Here is a 15,405-nt window from a genome sequence, read left to right on the forward strand (position 1 = left end):
AATTCCCACTCTCAAATCTATTGACTAGAACAGACAGAAGCGTTATGCCTCCCACTTCCAAACCCCCCCCCCCCCTCCCAAAACATTTATTCAAGCGGATTCGGTTAGGTTTGTTTCCCTAGTTTGATGGGTCTGTGGATGTTTTGCGCATGTCCTTTCGTAAGCCGCTTGCAGGTGGTTCGCTTCGTTTCCGTATCGGTTGCAAGCAAAAAAGGACCGAGAGCAAATGGCCGAGGTTGTGGCAGGAGCTGGAAAAAGATTTCTGTTCTAATTTGCCAATCTCTCATTCGCGATTTATTTTGTCCATTGATCGATTATTAGTTGCTGTGCAGGAGATAAAGTTTAACGTGGGAAAATACCGTTAAGGCCGTTAAAAGTTCGCCCGAAAGAATCGTACATTTGCCACTCAAATGTTGTTGCGTTTCCAAGCAAATAGTCATTAAAGGGAAGAAAGTGAATAAGGGTACACATATCAAACAGCTAACGGAGCGAACGATGAAATTGTGTTAATCCTAGATGTGTTTGGTGGAATCTGTTTGATAACTTCATTTGTCTGTTGGTGTGCCAGAAGCAGATATATTCTGAGTGAGCGTACCGTTGTCCAGTATTCAGAGAGTGGCTGGTTTAGGTGTGATCTTTTTGGCTGGGTGTTGCTGCACACTTTGGTCTAGTCTACCAAACTTGTGAAAGGATTCACACATAAAGTTGCAGCCCATCATGGTAATGTGCGCAAAACGCTCCTGCAGAAAGTTTCAATAGGCAGCTGAAAACGAATCTTTGCCCATCCGTTAGATACGAAAACGAAGCTTGATTTTTTTCTGTCTAGAAGCCTTGGCCATTCGCCCAAAAACTCACTGAGCACTGAGAAAAAAAAGTGTACTCCTAGCATCAATGGTGTTCGCGAGCAGTGCCCAGCTCCTCAAGTACTTGTGACTGCAGTGAAAGCAATTTGTTTGCATGAAGCGCGAAATCAGCTTCGCTAGACATCATCATGGAACAGCAGCAGTCAGCAGTTGCCTTGAAAGATACCTATACTCGCCCGGCTGGAGTAGAACCATCCAACTCACATCTATTTCGAGCGAATCATGCCAAACCCCCTGAAATCCCGGTCCGTGTCGGTGCGGGTAGTGTGAAAGCTCCGGAAATCCCTCCAAAGAATCTTACGAAACGACCAACCACTATAGGAGCTTCAAACAAGGATGAAAATATTCCCAGCGCTGGTATGTTGCTGTCGCAACGTGTTGCACCAAATCGAGCACCACCTTTGCCACAAAAGCCAGCCAACGTTGTGCAGGGTAGCGTTAACAGCGCAATTGTCCTGCCCGCGCCACAGCCCGTTATTGCCAGCGCGGGAAACGGGGCTTCCGGGGTGCCTGTTACAACAGCGGCATCATCAGTGAGTAGTGGTGCCGTGCCCAGCAGGATGAGTGATGCATCAGGCAAAGAGCGGCCGTCCGCACCCAAGACGGTAAAGCCAGCTAAACTCGAAGATTATGGATCGGAGGATGCGCTCCGTGGGATCGAGAGCGGGCTGCGAAATGTGGAGCGGGCGATTAAAGAGCAGATGAGTCTACGATCTTCGGTGGAAGCGGAAGAGCAACAGAGCATCTCACATCCGGTAAAGTTCGGACGGCTGGATCTGATGGGTAAACATTCCAATTCAATGGGTTCCGCCACATCGTTGGACAATCCTTTTGAAGGACCAACTACGGCTTCAGGCATGGCACAAGGGTTTAAGTTTGATCGGTTCGACCAAAATTCAAAGCATATCGGACTAGAACGTGGGGTAAGCATGGAAAAACTGCGATATGATTCTGGCGGGACCGGATCATTTCACGACCACAATACGAATGGCATGGAGCACGGCATACCGCAAAGACCGATGGAGCATCAGTTTCGTTCGCTAGATCGGCATCTGCCGCTTGAATTGCAATACGGCAGCAGTCAGCAACAGCGACAACGATCGCAGGAGATGGAGTTTATCAAGCAACAGCTTCTCCCTGTCATTGCTCGTAATAAGGAAACTAACAGTTTGAACCGACAGATAGGACTGTCTAAGGACGATCTTCGCACAAGGAGGCGTTCGTCGCACGATGAGAGTCTGTTCTCAATCAATAATTCAGGTATACTATGGCTACAACATTTTTACCACATAAATCTTTGGCTAGCAATACGTCCAGACCATTTTGAGATTTGTTAATATTTCGCTCGTTGATCTGAATGTTATAAATTTTGCGATATGATGCTCATGATAGGAAGCATCATCAAATAATGCAATGCACGTAAAAACGTAAATTTAATTTAACAACCTTCTCATGCTATTGTATAGCCGCTCCCCGCATGAAGGAGCAATGGGAGGATACAAATCAGTCGGTCATGCAGCGCAAAACCCAGCTAACTGCAATGCTCGGTGACTCGCAAAGGTATATGCAAATGTTGGATGTGTTTAAACATCGCTTGTAATGTGATTTCCTTTTTCATCGGCTGGGGTCGAAATCGTGCAGATACGAGGCAAAGAGGCTGGAAATAGACGCCTGGTTAAGTAGAATGGAGACAATAACGGAACGGATGGGACCAGTAGCAACGACGGCCGACGTGTTGGACATTCAGCAGAAGGAACAGAAGGTAATGTTTGCCAACTTGTACAAACTGAACCCAATCGCTGCCAAAGCACTGGGCCCACACACCTATGCACGGTGGGATGCTAACCAAGACGTGTTTCTCATCCAGTCCTTCCATGCGGAGCTGCATAAATTTAATCATCAAATTGAATTATTCAACCAACTGACCCAAAAACTAATATCAGTCTACCAGTGTGACGACACATCGAGAATCAAGCGAATGACGGAATCAATCAACCTGAGGTTTGTACTGGATATGAACCTTGAGGTTCACACCGGGATTATTATTATCCTCATGCCGTTTCGAATATTTCGCCCCTCATTAGGTACAATAACTTAAATAACTCCATTATTTCGAGAGGGAAACAACTTCATGCCGCCATACATTCACTGCAAACATTTGATCGTACATTTGAGCAGGTAGGAGCTCATGAAACAAAACAAAATGCATCAAACCAAACCGTGTACAGGAATTTGCTCTTCGTATTTCACAGTTTCTTGGCTGGCTGAGCGAAGCTGAATCGCTGTGCGAAAATACGGAATCCGAGGCGGAAAGAAATCCACACTGCCTGAAGGTAAGACAATATTTTGCCTGTTCAATGAATTTTAAATGCATTACGGACAGCAATATTTTTTAGCATGATTATCCGTCTTATCTACTGCCTTTTTTATGTTTTCAACCAACCTCTACGCCTGTGAAACATGCACCACTGGCCACCTCGCTTCTGGTGTATGTTTCTATAACACGTGCAGAAATGAAACTATTTTGAAGAAAATATTGTATTGTCGTTTGAAGCAGGCCTACAAAAAACAACAACAACCTGATAAGTTTGACCCGCGATGAATTGGTGCAGTAGTGTGGACGCTCCAGCAGAGGGCACTCCCTCGCGTTTCGAAGGAACACTGTTCAGGGGTGTTCCGCTGACAGCGTGTTGAAATTCCGATACAAATGTGGTGCTTGGGGAAAAGAACAAATGAAATATTGAAGTGAACCCGTCGGTGTGATTTGTCAACAACAAAACGGGAGCAAAAATAATAAAATTACTCATTTCAAGTTAATGTGTTAAGGCTGCTGTTGCTACGTTTGGGTGAATACATTGGGGTGCTATTTGCGAGCATCACACAGTTAAAGATCGTAAACGTGCAGAGATCGTGTAATTCAGAGCTCATCAATACTTGCGGTGGGTGTTGGTGGTACAGATTTGCATATCGTATTTCAACTGCGAGATTTAGATCGGGTATAACTCCTATGTAGAACATGCTCATGCGCAGAGCAGTCGGTACACGATCTTGCAGCTTTTAATAATTCTAGGTGGTTTGTGCGTGACTGTCGTGGATGCTATTTTTCACTCGAATAGGAAATGGTACTGTCCACAGCGTAACGTCCCCTGTTTTAACGAGTGTGTTAATGGAGGTTTTGTTTTTGTTCGTCTCTCGCAACATAGGATTTGCAGTCGGAAATCGAAGCCAACCGGAAGGTATACGAAGGGCTGGACAATACTGGACGTAAGTTGCTGCGTTCGCTCACCTCCCAAGAGGATGCTGTAATGCTGCAGCACAAATTGGACGAAATGAATCAGCGCTGGAACCATCTTAACTCGCGCAGTGCCGCGATCAGGAACCGTCTGGAGTCGAACTCCGACCATTGGAATGCTTTGCTGCTTTCGTCGCGTGAGCTTACGGAGTGGGTCATTCGAAAAAACACCGAACTCACATCGATCGGTTTTGGGTCGATCAATGGTGATGCTAACAGTTTGCAAATGCAGCTAGACGAGCACAAAGCGTTTCGCCGACAGCTGGACGATAAGCAGTCCATCATCGAAAATAACCTGATGAATGGCAGGCAATACATATCAAATGAGTCGCCTCTCTCGGACACGAGTGATACAGAGGGTACGTGTGTGTGTCGAAGCTCTGACCGTTCAAATAATTAATTGTGAGTGTTGTGACTGTTGTCTTTCACCCGTTTTAGCTATTGACGAAACCATGTACATTTCTACCGAAGAGCAAAACCGCATTCTGAGCCGAAGCATACGCCGGGAGGTAAACAAGTTATCGGAACAGTGGGCTTTGCTGATCGAACGTTGCGACAAATGGAAGTATCGTTTGGACGAAAATATTACTGTAAGATATAAGCTGCTTTAGCTACGCAATGGAACCCTGCTAATGTGACTCATTACACTCGTTGTAGAAAATGCGACAGTTCCAAAAAGTGCTTGAAGATTTGAGCTCTCGTGTAGCTTCCGCCGAAACAATAACGCACTCGTGGGCAGTCCCGGCATCAGGATCGGACACGACCGAAGAGATGCAGCATTTGCAACGCTTGAAGGATAAACTAACCACGGCCAACGCTCTGCTGGACGACTGCAACGAGCAGCAAAACTTCTTCTCTTCCTGTCGAGTGATTGTTCCCAGCCCGTACTTGGCGAAGCTTGAAGACATCAATACACGGTTTGTGTTGAAGCCACGGTGAAGGCAAAACGGACGCAGTTTCGTTCGCAATTTGTACGCGTCTATTCTGATTTCATGCTATTTGTTTGCTTGCAGAATGAAGCTTTTGCACATTGCAGTGGAAGAGCGGTACAAAATTTTGCAGCAAAGTAATCAAAGGCATACTAATGCTGAAGATGGTATGGTAGGAGGCCAGCGCGAGGAGGGTGGCAAATTTACGAAGCCTCTACACATTACTACCGGAGGTTCGACTGTTCCAAATCTAGAAAAAAGCGTCCAAATACCATGGGAACGAGCCGTGACACCAGCCAATGTGCCTTATTATATCAAGTAAGTGTTCATGTTCATTCGTTCCGAACCAATTCCGGGGTTGAATAGTATTAATTGTTTCACAATCTCTTCTCCATTGCCATTATAAAGTCACGAACGTGAAAGCACACATTGGGATCATCCGGAGATGATAGAGCTAATGAAATCGTTAGCTGATCTAAATGAAGTCCGATTTTCCGCGTACCGCACTGCGTTGAAGCTGCGCACAGTCCAGAAAAGACTTGGTTAGATTTGCTTTCTGAAATGTATGTCTGCTCTCAAATCGCAACATTTGAGCTTTTATTCTTTTTTAGCCTTCGATCGTTTGAATATGAGTGTTGCAATCGAGATATTCGATCGATACGGTTTGCGGGCACAGAATGATAAGCTGATCGATATTCCCGACATGACCACGATTTTAAATTCGTTGTACACCACGCTGGAGCCGATCGATCGTGCAGTGATGCTAGATTTGGCCATCAACTGGATTCTTAATGTGTACGATTCCCAGCGGACCGGTCAGATACGGGTACTTAGTTTCAAGGTAAGTTCAACCAGGACGTTTGAATCGCGTTAAGATGAAACCGTACGTTAACAACAATCTACGCGTGTGTGTGTGTGTGTTTTATTTTGAATTTTGCAGGTTGGACTTATTTTGCTTTGTCGTGGCCATTTGGAGGAAAAATACCGTTACCTGTTTCGATTGATCGCTGATCTGGAGAAGAAGGTCGACCAACGGAAAATGGGGCTGCTCTTGCATGATTGTATACAAGTGCCCCGCCAGCTGGGAGAAGTCGCTGCCTTTGGTGGCTCAAACATTGAACCTTCAGTTCGATCGTGCTTTGAGCTGGCTGGTGGTGTTAGCCAGAGTGGCGAGTTGTTGGAAACAGCAATTGAGGCGCAACATTTTCTTAGCTGGTTACAGCATGAACCGCAAAGCATCGTATGGCTTCCCGTGTTGCATAGGCTGGTGGCAGCTGAAACTGCAAAACACCAAGCCAAATGTAACATATGCAAGGAATATCCGATTGAAGGCTTTCGGTACCGTTGCCTGAAATGTTTCAATTTCGATATGTGCCAAAAATGTTTCTTTACTGGGCGCTGTACAAAGAATCACAAGCTAAGTCATCCGATGCACGAATACTGCACAACGGTAAGGGCGTGTGTAAAACACGGCGTTAGAGGCGGTATGCATGACTCAACACGCACGAATACACATTTACATATTGTTTGCTTTGTAGGCTACATCCACCGAAGACGTTCGAGATTTCACCAGAGCACTGAGAAACAAATTCAAAAGCCGGAAGTACTTTAAGAAGCACCCTCGCGTTGGTTACCTTCCCGTGCAAAGTGTGCTTGAAGGCGACGCTCTTGAAAGCCCTATACCTAGCCCGCAACATGGAACGCACACACTGCAAAATGATATGCATTCTCGGCTGGAAATGTACGCTTCCCGTCTAGCGCAAGTGGAGTGTGGGACTCGATCTAACTCCACGCCCGATAGTGACGACGAGCATCAGCTGATTGCACAGTACTGTCAAGCGTTGCCGACCGCAAATGCTGCGGGAAATGCTACGAGCGGCGGAGGTCCCAAGTCTCCAGTGCAAGTGATGGCTGCAATGGAAGCTGAGCAGAGGGAGGAGTTGGAAACGATGATCAAGGAGCTAGAGGAAGAAAATGCCAATTTGCAAGCCGAATACGAGAAACTGAAGGCTAAGAAGACGGGCACTCCCATTACTACACCGGATGAAGGATATAAAACTCCGACCTCTACATCCAATGCACTACTGTCATCCGTTACACCGTCTTCCACCGGTGGTTCGGTTAGTCATTTTTGAATCACTTGAAAAGGACGATCACGAACAGCTCGTTAACGTTAAATGTGTCATATTTCAGGATATGGTTACAGAGGCCAAGCTGCTCAGACAACATAAGGGAAGATTAGAAGCCAGAATGCAAATACTAGAGGACCATAACAAACAGTTGGAAGCACAATTACAGCGCCTTCGACAGCTGCTGCATGAGGTAGAAATATGCTCACATTGTTTATGCCTATGTAGTCAGCCCATCCCATCCAGACCGTCTCCCCGTAGGCAGGGCTGACTACTTTGCTACGGGTAAAATCAAGTCACAGAAAGCCAGAAATGGCAGGCTGAGACCTTTCGAGGTTGTAGTGCCAACAGAAGAAGAAGAAGTCAGCCCCGCGTATGGGTTTATGTAGAATCATGTAGAACTGTTAAGACTTTTTCTTATGATATTCGCGAATTCGATTGACTTTTTTTTTTGTTCACAGCCAACACCTTCCAAGCCTCAAACGCTACAAACTAGGTCCGTAACGGCTTCTCAGCTAAATACCGATTCGCCAGCTAAAATGCAACACAACGGGCATTATGATCAGATGATTGGTAAGTTAATGATTTTTTTGAAATTATATATGTGACAAAATAGAGGGGGCAGACATCATTCCCCCAAAGGGTCGGCAGATAACAGACTGATTACTAATATGGTCGTGTTTGTTGCAGCATCGGAACCGAACCAAAAACCAACTCTGTCTCTGCATGGTCCCGTAGGAGGAAACAGCATGAATGGGTATCTTTCAATGGCAGGCGACGAAATGAGACAACGGGAGCAGTACAGTGTGGATGCTTACGATAAAACTGGCGCTGGAATAGCCGCTGTAACGAATGCCTTTTCAGCTAATAAGCCTGCCGGATCGGGCGGTGGTGTTGGCATGGGCAGCGGTGGAAATGGTAGTGTCATGTCATCTGAATATGCGATGGATGAGCGACCACCTCCGCCGCCACATTCAAGTTTGTTGCACATGGCTGGTAAGTTTTACAGTGGTACTGTACGAGTGTGCGTGTGCGATAAAATGTAAACAATTGCTACATTTTCTAAGACACTACGTTTCAATGAAAAGCTTTCTAGTGACCGCATTCCGCACTGTACTTTTAAATGTTTGTTTTTTCATGCTGCGTTTGATCCCTTGACTAATTGATTGGTGGCCTCTGCTAATAATACGCAATAACACGATCACGGCTGACGCTGATACCATGGCTTCGTAACGTCTGCAGGAAGAATACAGTAAATATAATTCCTTACACAGTACCCACTTTACCTCTCTTCTAACAAACAGCATCGCATGCTTGCTTCTTTCGTAAAGGCAACATGTTTCCTATCACAAAAATTACACACGATGATTCATTCTCCTTTGCTCTTCCTGTTTTCTTCTTTCCTGTTGCACCACACAGACGACCTCAATAAAGCCGTAGAGGAATTGGTCCATATAATGACAGCGGAATCGAAGGATGAATTGCGTAACGAGAGCACAAATATGGGACTGCAGTAAACGATAAGGTAGATCGCTAAAGGGATAATACCGGATACCCGCCACGGAGTTTACAATCCTCTTCGATATCCTCCAAGAACACATATTTAGCCATGCATATCTTTTTCGCGTCATCAAGGAACTACAGACTACCGAATGAATTGAGTAGCTTACTTATAGTAACTGACATATGGGGCGCACTACTAGTTCGAAACATGATGGCGCACAGGTGGTTCGTCAGGACCAATTTTACACTTGCTAGCGATAGGATGTTCGTGTTTCGCAAATATTTGTATTATTATTGATACATTTATGATATCTATCATTACTATCGACACATTATCTATTATACGAAATCATATACCTAGCAAAAATATTATGCATACGAAGTAATAATTTAAACAAAGCTACATTGCATACATACCTTCAGCTAAATAATCATTCATATCATATGTGGAACAACGTTTACTAACAATCAATCAATCACAATTAACCCAACAAATGGCTATCTTTCGTTTACCCATACTGGCAGTAAGAATGGCAGTATGGTTTATAAGTTTTAGTCATTTAATTTGAATTGACAGTAGTAAAGTCTACAAAGCTTTATGTGTTTTGTATGCGTTACAAACCAAATACATCTAAACGAGTTAAACTATGCCATTAACATCGCACTCTGGTTCGATAATGATGTTTGCGATGAAATAAGTAAAGTTAGATATTTTTTTTACGTTCTTCAGTCGGACAATGTTAACTTAATATTATTACGATCGAAAGCAAACGTAAAACGGTCTAAGGAGTATTAACCACAAAGTAAAGTACACAGATCACAGTTTTAAAATGTTTCCGTAAGGATTGAGCGTACAGCCTGTAGAAAACTTAACATCGAACGATCATAGAACAATTGCACTGTCTACAGGTGGTGATGTGCACGGAGGGTAAACTCAATACACGCTGCAAATGCCCGTAACATTTCAGGAAACGAAAGGAAAGTGTATCAAGCTCTGCACCGGAAAGCTTTCGTATATCATCCGTAACAAAGCATGGTGTAGACATGTATGCCTGTTTTCAACGAATTTTATACTAGGTCGTTTCTTTGTCGACATAATATACATATCAAGGACACAATAAAGGTAGAAAGATAGCATAAATAGGCGAACAACACATAAACAAACGAATGGGTCATGGTGGCGTGACATGCATCAACCATCATCTATAACTCGTAGCATAATGGTTTAACGAAATTAAACACAACCGAAGCGAGAAATGCAGCATGATGGCATTGCTTAAAATAGGAAACATTGGATTGAACTTATGAACCCCCCCCTGCGTTGGCATATCTACCCATTTGTTGGTAAACCATGAGCACAAACTGAATAAACCCAACTCAATTTCGTCTTGGAACTAGTGCAATATTATATAGACAAATCCTGAACGCTCTTCGGTGTGTTGATTGGCGCGGCATGAGTCGAGGATTCAAACTACGCATTAATTAAAGCTCTTCTTATGAGACAGGTGGAGAAAGGAAACATTTATCATTGCACTCGAAATTACCTAATGATGAACGATGCGTAAGTTGTTCATGCACAGAAAACAGATACAAACCAATGGCGTACATATGAATCCCGCGTATTGTACAAGCAAAAAATGATCCGGCATAAACGGGCAAACCCAAAAGTGGCACTCAATCAACAAACAAACACAATGTAACCTGCGCTATATACATATAGATAAAATATTAATGAATCGCTTGTACACACTAACCGTAACCGTTCGTTTAAGCCAATGGTGTCCGTGCGAGGCAGGAAGGAAAGCGCTACTGCGACGATACGACGAACAATAATGACTATTGAGTGACGTACCGAAACAATATCGTACAGTGTTAAAACGCTTTTTAATATACACATATATCAGTAAACGGCAGTAGCAGCGCAGCGATATACAACACATTATTCAGGCCCGATAGTTGTTGGATAAAATGAATACAGGAAGAATTAAATAATAATAAAAAAGGCAATGATGGAACGACACGATTCATCTATCATTAGCTATCAAATGGGAGCGTTTGAATTGCTTTCTTCACACTGGCTGCCAAGCAGAATGTCGGGTGTTGTACAAAAAATATTGGCTATCGTACCCTTTAGCTGGGCATATTTTACTACCCAAGGGACGAGGGGATTAAATGTATTGTGCACAGTAAGATAGTACGATCGCCCAAAAGGGCTTCGACGCGGATGTGTGGTCAGGAAAATGAAAATAATGGCAATGAAAACACGGTGAACACCACAGTTTTGACACAAGATACCGGTATAGATATATTTTCGTTCCTTTCCTGGTGCTTATCCCTAGCACGAAGTTCAGTTGCGCGTGTGTGTGTGCTTTGTTTGCTGATTATTTGTTTTGTATATCAATCCACAGCGTGACGTACACTAGTGTGTCCACCTGCGTCCAGCTGGATAATAATCTGTGATTGTTACGTTTTACATACATTTTAATCCGTTTGCATTGCGGGGTGTGTTCATTCTCGTCGATGGTTTTTGCACGATGGTCTAATGGATGGGGATGGGTGTGGTGTGGTGAGTAAATTGTGTGAGCTATTATGCTGTGATGTGACTACTGCGGTAAATATGCTCGTGTGAATGAGTTGCGCGTAACTGTGATGGGTTTGCTCTGCTTGAGCGGGAGGTGTAACATTTATCGGGTTATACAATTTCTCCAAAAATCAGTTCTCTATAAACAGCTCGGTAGTGCTCGTTCTTTGGATGGTAAGGTTTCTAAAAAATTGATATGTCTTCTGGTTTGCTCGTAACATTATTAGTTTGCCCATGAATTGTCTTCCGCGACGTTGCTCGTCTCTTTGCAAATATGTTGTCGGTACTTGCCCTGGTTGTCCCTGCTTTTTTTTCCCCGTTGGCTTACGCCCCTCACAATACGATGCACGCGTAAGCATCCAAAATTGACCCCTCCGTCCATCGCGTATTACGTGATACATAAGGTACATCTCTCCACCGGTGTCATTCTCATTTGTTGATATGTTTGATTTGCTGAGCGCAGTTTTCGTAACATTCTGGTATGGTAAGATAATTAGCACACTCTGGCACACTCCTCCACACACACACAAACTGTTGTGACCATTTGGATTTCTGTATACGTGTATAATGTATACTGTATAAGCATGCACGGGCTTTATAAATATAATGATATGTATGGTATGGTTCTGTATTCTTCACCCTCACTTGATTTGATCGATTGCACTTCGTTTTAGGACTTTCCCCGCCTGACCCTGTTTTTGTCACTTTATGACACGTTCGACACATTCGAGCATCTCGAACTGCGCGCGATGATAAGAAACTCAAAACCGCTCATTCAACTCAAGAAGGAGACGAAAAACGAAGCCTTTTTTAAACTTAAGCTAATGGACGTGAGTTGATTCCGATTGGCTGTTGTGCGCGCTACTTGCTACTGGCATGTGTAACAACCTTCTTGGATGGTTGCCAACCGGCGAAAGCATAACATTCCTTTTGGTTCCTCTTAAAGAAGTAACTCATCGTGACACTGCTTTCTACGATATGGTTGTTTGTTTGTTCGTTTGTTCGTTTGTATACAGGTTTCCCTTTGCTCTGCAACAATATGCTTCATTGAAGCCAACATGCACCGAACACTGTAAGTAGAGGCTTGGCTTAACGATTGAATCGGTGGACCATGATTTGTGTCAGGATTTTTCAATCGATTTCAACTTTACCCCACTTGGGTTAGCAAGTAAGGACCGGTCGAAACCGATCGGCATTAGTTTGTGTGCTCATTTTCCAACCTTCTCAATCGTTACGGTAGGCTCTACTGCTTGTACGTAGCCGCCTGATATATCTCCCTTGCTTCATGTACACCGAACGGTTGCTTTGAACGGAGGCCCGAAAAGCGATTGTCCAGATAGTTTTAAATGGGATTAAATTTGCTGGATGGCTGTTGCTTACACATAGTAGCTTAGTAGGTGAAACCTTCTGGTGAGCCTAGGTAAGAATAAATCTGCGGTGTTAATGGTACAAAATAATAGAAGCTACTGCTGTACGGCAGCTCGGACGATACTCAGTCTAGGAAGCCAGTGTTGACGAGTTTCTCCAGGAAAAACTTTACGTCGCCCAGCTCCGAGTCTTTGATACCGATCGACTTCAACATGCCGAGATCGCCGTTCTCCACTGCCATAAACACCGACCGCAAATGCTCGAGGTCAGACCTAAAAGCGAAAAGCTCCGATTAGCAAACAAGTACAACGGTGCATCGGTATATCACGGAGAACGGTCAAACAAAAGGAGTTGCTGTTGAAATAGTATTCGGAAGGGTGGGTGAATCTGGAAGGGGAACACTTTAAACTGCACTGACGGTTTCTCAAGCACAACCAATTGCTCTACGAATGCATTGAGCGTGAGCTGAAGATATCTTGTTTTGCGTTTACTGTGCGATGATTCACCACCACCCACCCGTTGATCCTACCCGCCGATAGGATGAGCTTGCAAGCATACTAACCTCATCAGATGCAGTGCGGCTCCAAAATCTTCGATGGTTTGCGATTCACTAAGAGCGATGGCCACCTTTTCTACGCCACCGAGCGGCGCCAGTGCATCGCGCGCTTTGCTGCCGAACAACTTTTCCAGATAGTTAGGACCGTGCGATGCCAGCAGGCTCTGCAGGAATGATGCCGTTTCTTCTACTGGTGGACGCTTTGCTGTGGAGAATTTCGGGGCGGTTAAGGACATGACACGCGTTCCATCGTACACGAATATTACTTACCCGCCGTACAGAGGCGCATATCTTCGTCGTAGCCATCGGAGCAGTCGGGGGCACCGTCGCATAAGTACTGTATGGAGATGCAGTTTCCATCGCCTGGACATTTAAATGGTTCGTATGGATGGCAGGCCTCTGGTAAAGGGAGAAATCAGAAGACGCGTGCCAAAGTTAGTATTGCGCGTAAACGGGGTAGACGCCCTTTTTCTGTGAACGGCTGGAACTGCTGCTGCTGTATTGGCAGAGACACCACCCACTTACCATTACGCTTCGAAACAGCTGGCAGATGTCCGTAAAGCCTGCTGAGATCGATTCCCAGTATCGCCAACGGGAAGGATAGGAAAAAGACATTTCCCAGCCACAGCCAGTTCGCAGGAGCCATGATGAAATGGGGCTCTCCTATGAGAGAAGCTGTTCCTGTGCGTCGTATTCAAATTATAAACCTTTCCAGTCACAGTATGGTTTCTACTGTTCGTTGCGCACAAAGGAGGACACTACCCACACAAACACACACACACACACACACAGCACTGAAGAACGAAAATCCCCCGGCGAAGCACGGTGTGCGGGATGGCGGCAGCGTTGGGGGTTTTGTCGGGAAAGCCCGCAATGCCTGAATAGAAAAACTTGCTACTATTTGTACCGTTTGCAATGCTGGTGGTAAAGTAATGAGGATACTACGCAAACTTTTCTTCAACTAAACATTTAACCTATTTAAACAGCCTCCAATCGGGTCGGACAACGAAAGCACTGTAACGCTGTAAACTATTCATTGAACGGAAGGTTGTTCTTGCTGCGGTTTTTGCCGAGTGATTGTCGTCGTCGTGCGCCGATGATTGTACGACTACGCGAAGCCAGAATGTTCCTGGCCTACACATGGAAAATGTCAGTGGAAAAACCCCACCGACCGAGACGAATGGCACGAGCGTATGCCAACGCGTTCTGCGAGAGCGATGCGAACGTCCGAAGTCGTGTCCTGGTGGAGCGTAGCGCCACGCTTCGTTTACCACTCGGTTAGCTTTCTTCGATGACGTTTTACCGAAAAGTTGATTATCAAAGAAAGCACCGTGTGAAGTGGCGGGGGGAGTGGGCGCCCAACAACGCGGAGTGGATGGTATTGTGCATATGTACTAAAATGGTAAATGTGGTAGAGCCGTTGTTGTTGTACATGAATGCGCTTGCGCCTACAAGCGCTGATAAAAAACAGACAAAACACCCTTTAAAAGTATCAGAGTTGCCAATGCTCGGTAAATGCTGTGGACTACCGGACTGCGACAAAAAGGAGGGCGCTTCAAAATCGTCCTAATACAGTTAAATGCATTTGGTGAGGGCACAAAGATGCAAGGATAAAAATCGACGCGTTCGTTTATCTACAATTAACTGGAAAAATTATGGCAGAATATTATACGATGCCATAAATTGATGAACCACGTTGTGTGTTTGCCTCCCCTGCTTTATAGCACTTAAGCTGTGCCGACGTCAGTACGGCAGGAACGAAGGATTTAACTATAACCACCGTTTGGGGTGCAACACATTCGAAAATCTTTGGTGAATAAATATGATCCACATTAATTTCTCCGTCCGTCCGAACATGAACACCGGTTCCCTAATTTTTATGGTTAGTTGAGGGAAACCTCAGTTCAGATTCAATCGCGTCAAGGAAGCTTTACAACAAATAAAGAAGGTTTTGTGTGTACAATTTACTCCCCGATGATATTTACAGTGGAAAGAGCTGTCGGTTGTTACTGTTTTTATTTTATTTCAATTGTTTGGCATGGCCATGGTTCGTATATGAGAAGTTCGTTTCTTTCAAGCCAGTTATGTTTAACGCTACTGAATATTACATTTGCACATTCATACATATTTTCAGAAGCGTATTGTTTAAACTAAATTATGAAGATACGCAATCCGTTATGCATG

The 15,405-nt window shown here is 44.5% G+C and overlaps 2 protein-coding genes across 3 annotated transcripts; one reads left to right on the forward strand and one right to left on the reverse strand.

Annotated features, from left to right (window-relative positions):
* The first annotated feature begins 140 nt into the window (after positions 1 to 140).
* On the forward strand, positions 141 to 10,767 carry LOC118510982 (dystrophin). Of its 2 annotated transcripts, XM_036053485.1 has the most exons (19): positions 142 to 2,123; positions 2,330 to 2,423; positions 2,505 to 2,625; positions 2,731 to 2,864; positions 2,948 to 3,041; positions 3,116 to 3,196; positions 4,067 to 4,514; positions 4,594 to 4,745; positions 4,813 to 5,072; positions 5,169 to 5,402; positions 5,493 to 5,626; positions 5,696 to 5,925; positions 6,025 to 6,534; positions 6,623 to 7,204; positions 7,278 to 7,406; positions 7,675 to 7,786; positions 7,904 to 8,209; positions 8,456 to 8,465; positions 8,633 to 10,767. In XM_036053485.1, exons 1-19 carry the CDS (start codon positions 992 to 994, stop codon positions 8,643 to 8,645), a joined length of 4,776 nt encoding a protein of 1,591 aa, XP_035909378.1. In that variant the 5' UTR covers positions 142 to 991; the 3' UTR covers positions 8,646 to 10,767. The 2 variants fall into 2 exon arrangements, with proteins under 2 accessions (XP_035909376.1, XP_035909378.1); XM_036053483.1 differs by lacking the exon at positions 8,456 to 8,465 and having other exon boundaries at positions 141 to 2,123.
* Positions 10,768 to 10,995: 228 nt separating this feature from the next.
* Positions 10,996 to 14,433, reverse strand: LOC118510985 (IDLSRF-like peptide). Its single transcript, XM_036053495.1, has 4 exons — positions 13,747 to 14,433; positions 13,492 to 13,620; positions 13,228 to 13,426; positions 10,996 to 12,937 (listed from the first exon to the last, which is right to left on the reverse strand). Exons 1-4 carry the CDS (start codon positions 13,865 to 13,867, stop codon positions 12,790 to 12,792), a joined length of 597 nt encoding a protein of 198 aa, XP_035909388.1. The 5' UTR covers positions 13,868 to 14,433; the 3' UTR covers positions 10,996 to 12,789.
* Between the last annotated feature and the right edge of the window lie 972 nt (positions 14,434 to 15,405).

Source organism: Anopheles stephensi, chromosome 3 (assembly GCF_013141755.1).
Source record: "Anopheles stephensi strain Indian chromosome 3, UCI_ANSTEP_V1.0, whole genome shotgun sequence".
In the NCBI taxonomy this organism is placed as follows: domain Eukaryota; kingdom Metazoa; phylum Arthropoda; class Insecta; order Diptera; family Culicidae; genus Anopheles; species Anopheles stephensi.

What these genes read in the sequence shown, in the direction of transcription:
- LOC118510982 (XM_036053483.1), top strand. Translation starts at nt 992, where the DNA reads ATGGAACAGCAGCAGTCAGCAGTTGCCTTGAAAGATACCTATACTCGC. An exon ending in TTGATCGTACATTTGAGCAG is followed by an intron (nt 3,042 to 3,115) that starts GTAGGAGCTCAT and finishes CGTATTTCACAG; the next exon opens with TTTCTTGGCTGGCTGAGCGA. An exon ending in AATGTGCCTTATTATATCAA is followed by an intron (nt 5,403 to 5,492) that starts GTAAGTGTTCAT and finishes GCCATTATAAAG; the next exon opens with TCACGAACGTGAAAGCACAC.
- LOC118510985 (XM_036053495.1), bottom strand. Translation starts at nt 13,867, where the DNA reads ATGGCTCCTGCGAACTGGCTGTGGCTGGGAAATGTCTTTTTCCTATCC. An exon ending in AGCTGTTTCGAAGCGTAATG is followed by an intron (nt 13,621 to 13,746) that starts GTAAGTGGGTGG and finishes TCCCTTTACCAG; the next exon opens with AGGCCTGCCATCCATACGAA. An exon ending in TATGCGCCTCTGTACGGCGG is followed by an intron (nt 13,427 to 13,491) that starts GTAAGTAATATT and finishes AATTCTCCACAG; the next exon opens with CAAAGCGTCCACCAGTAGAA.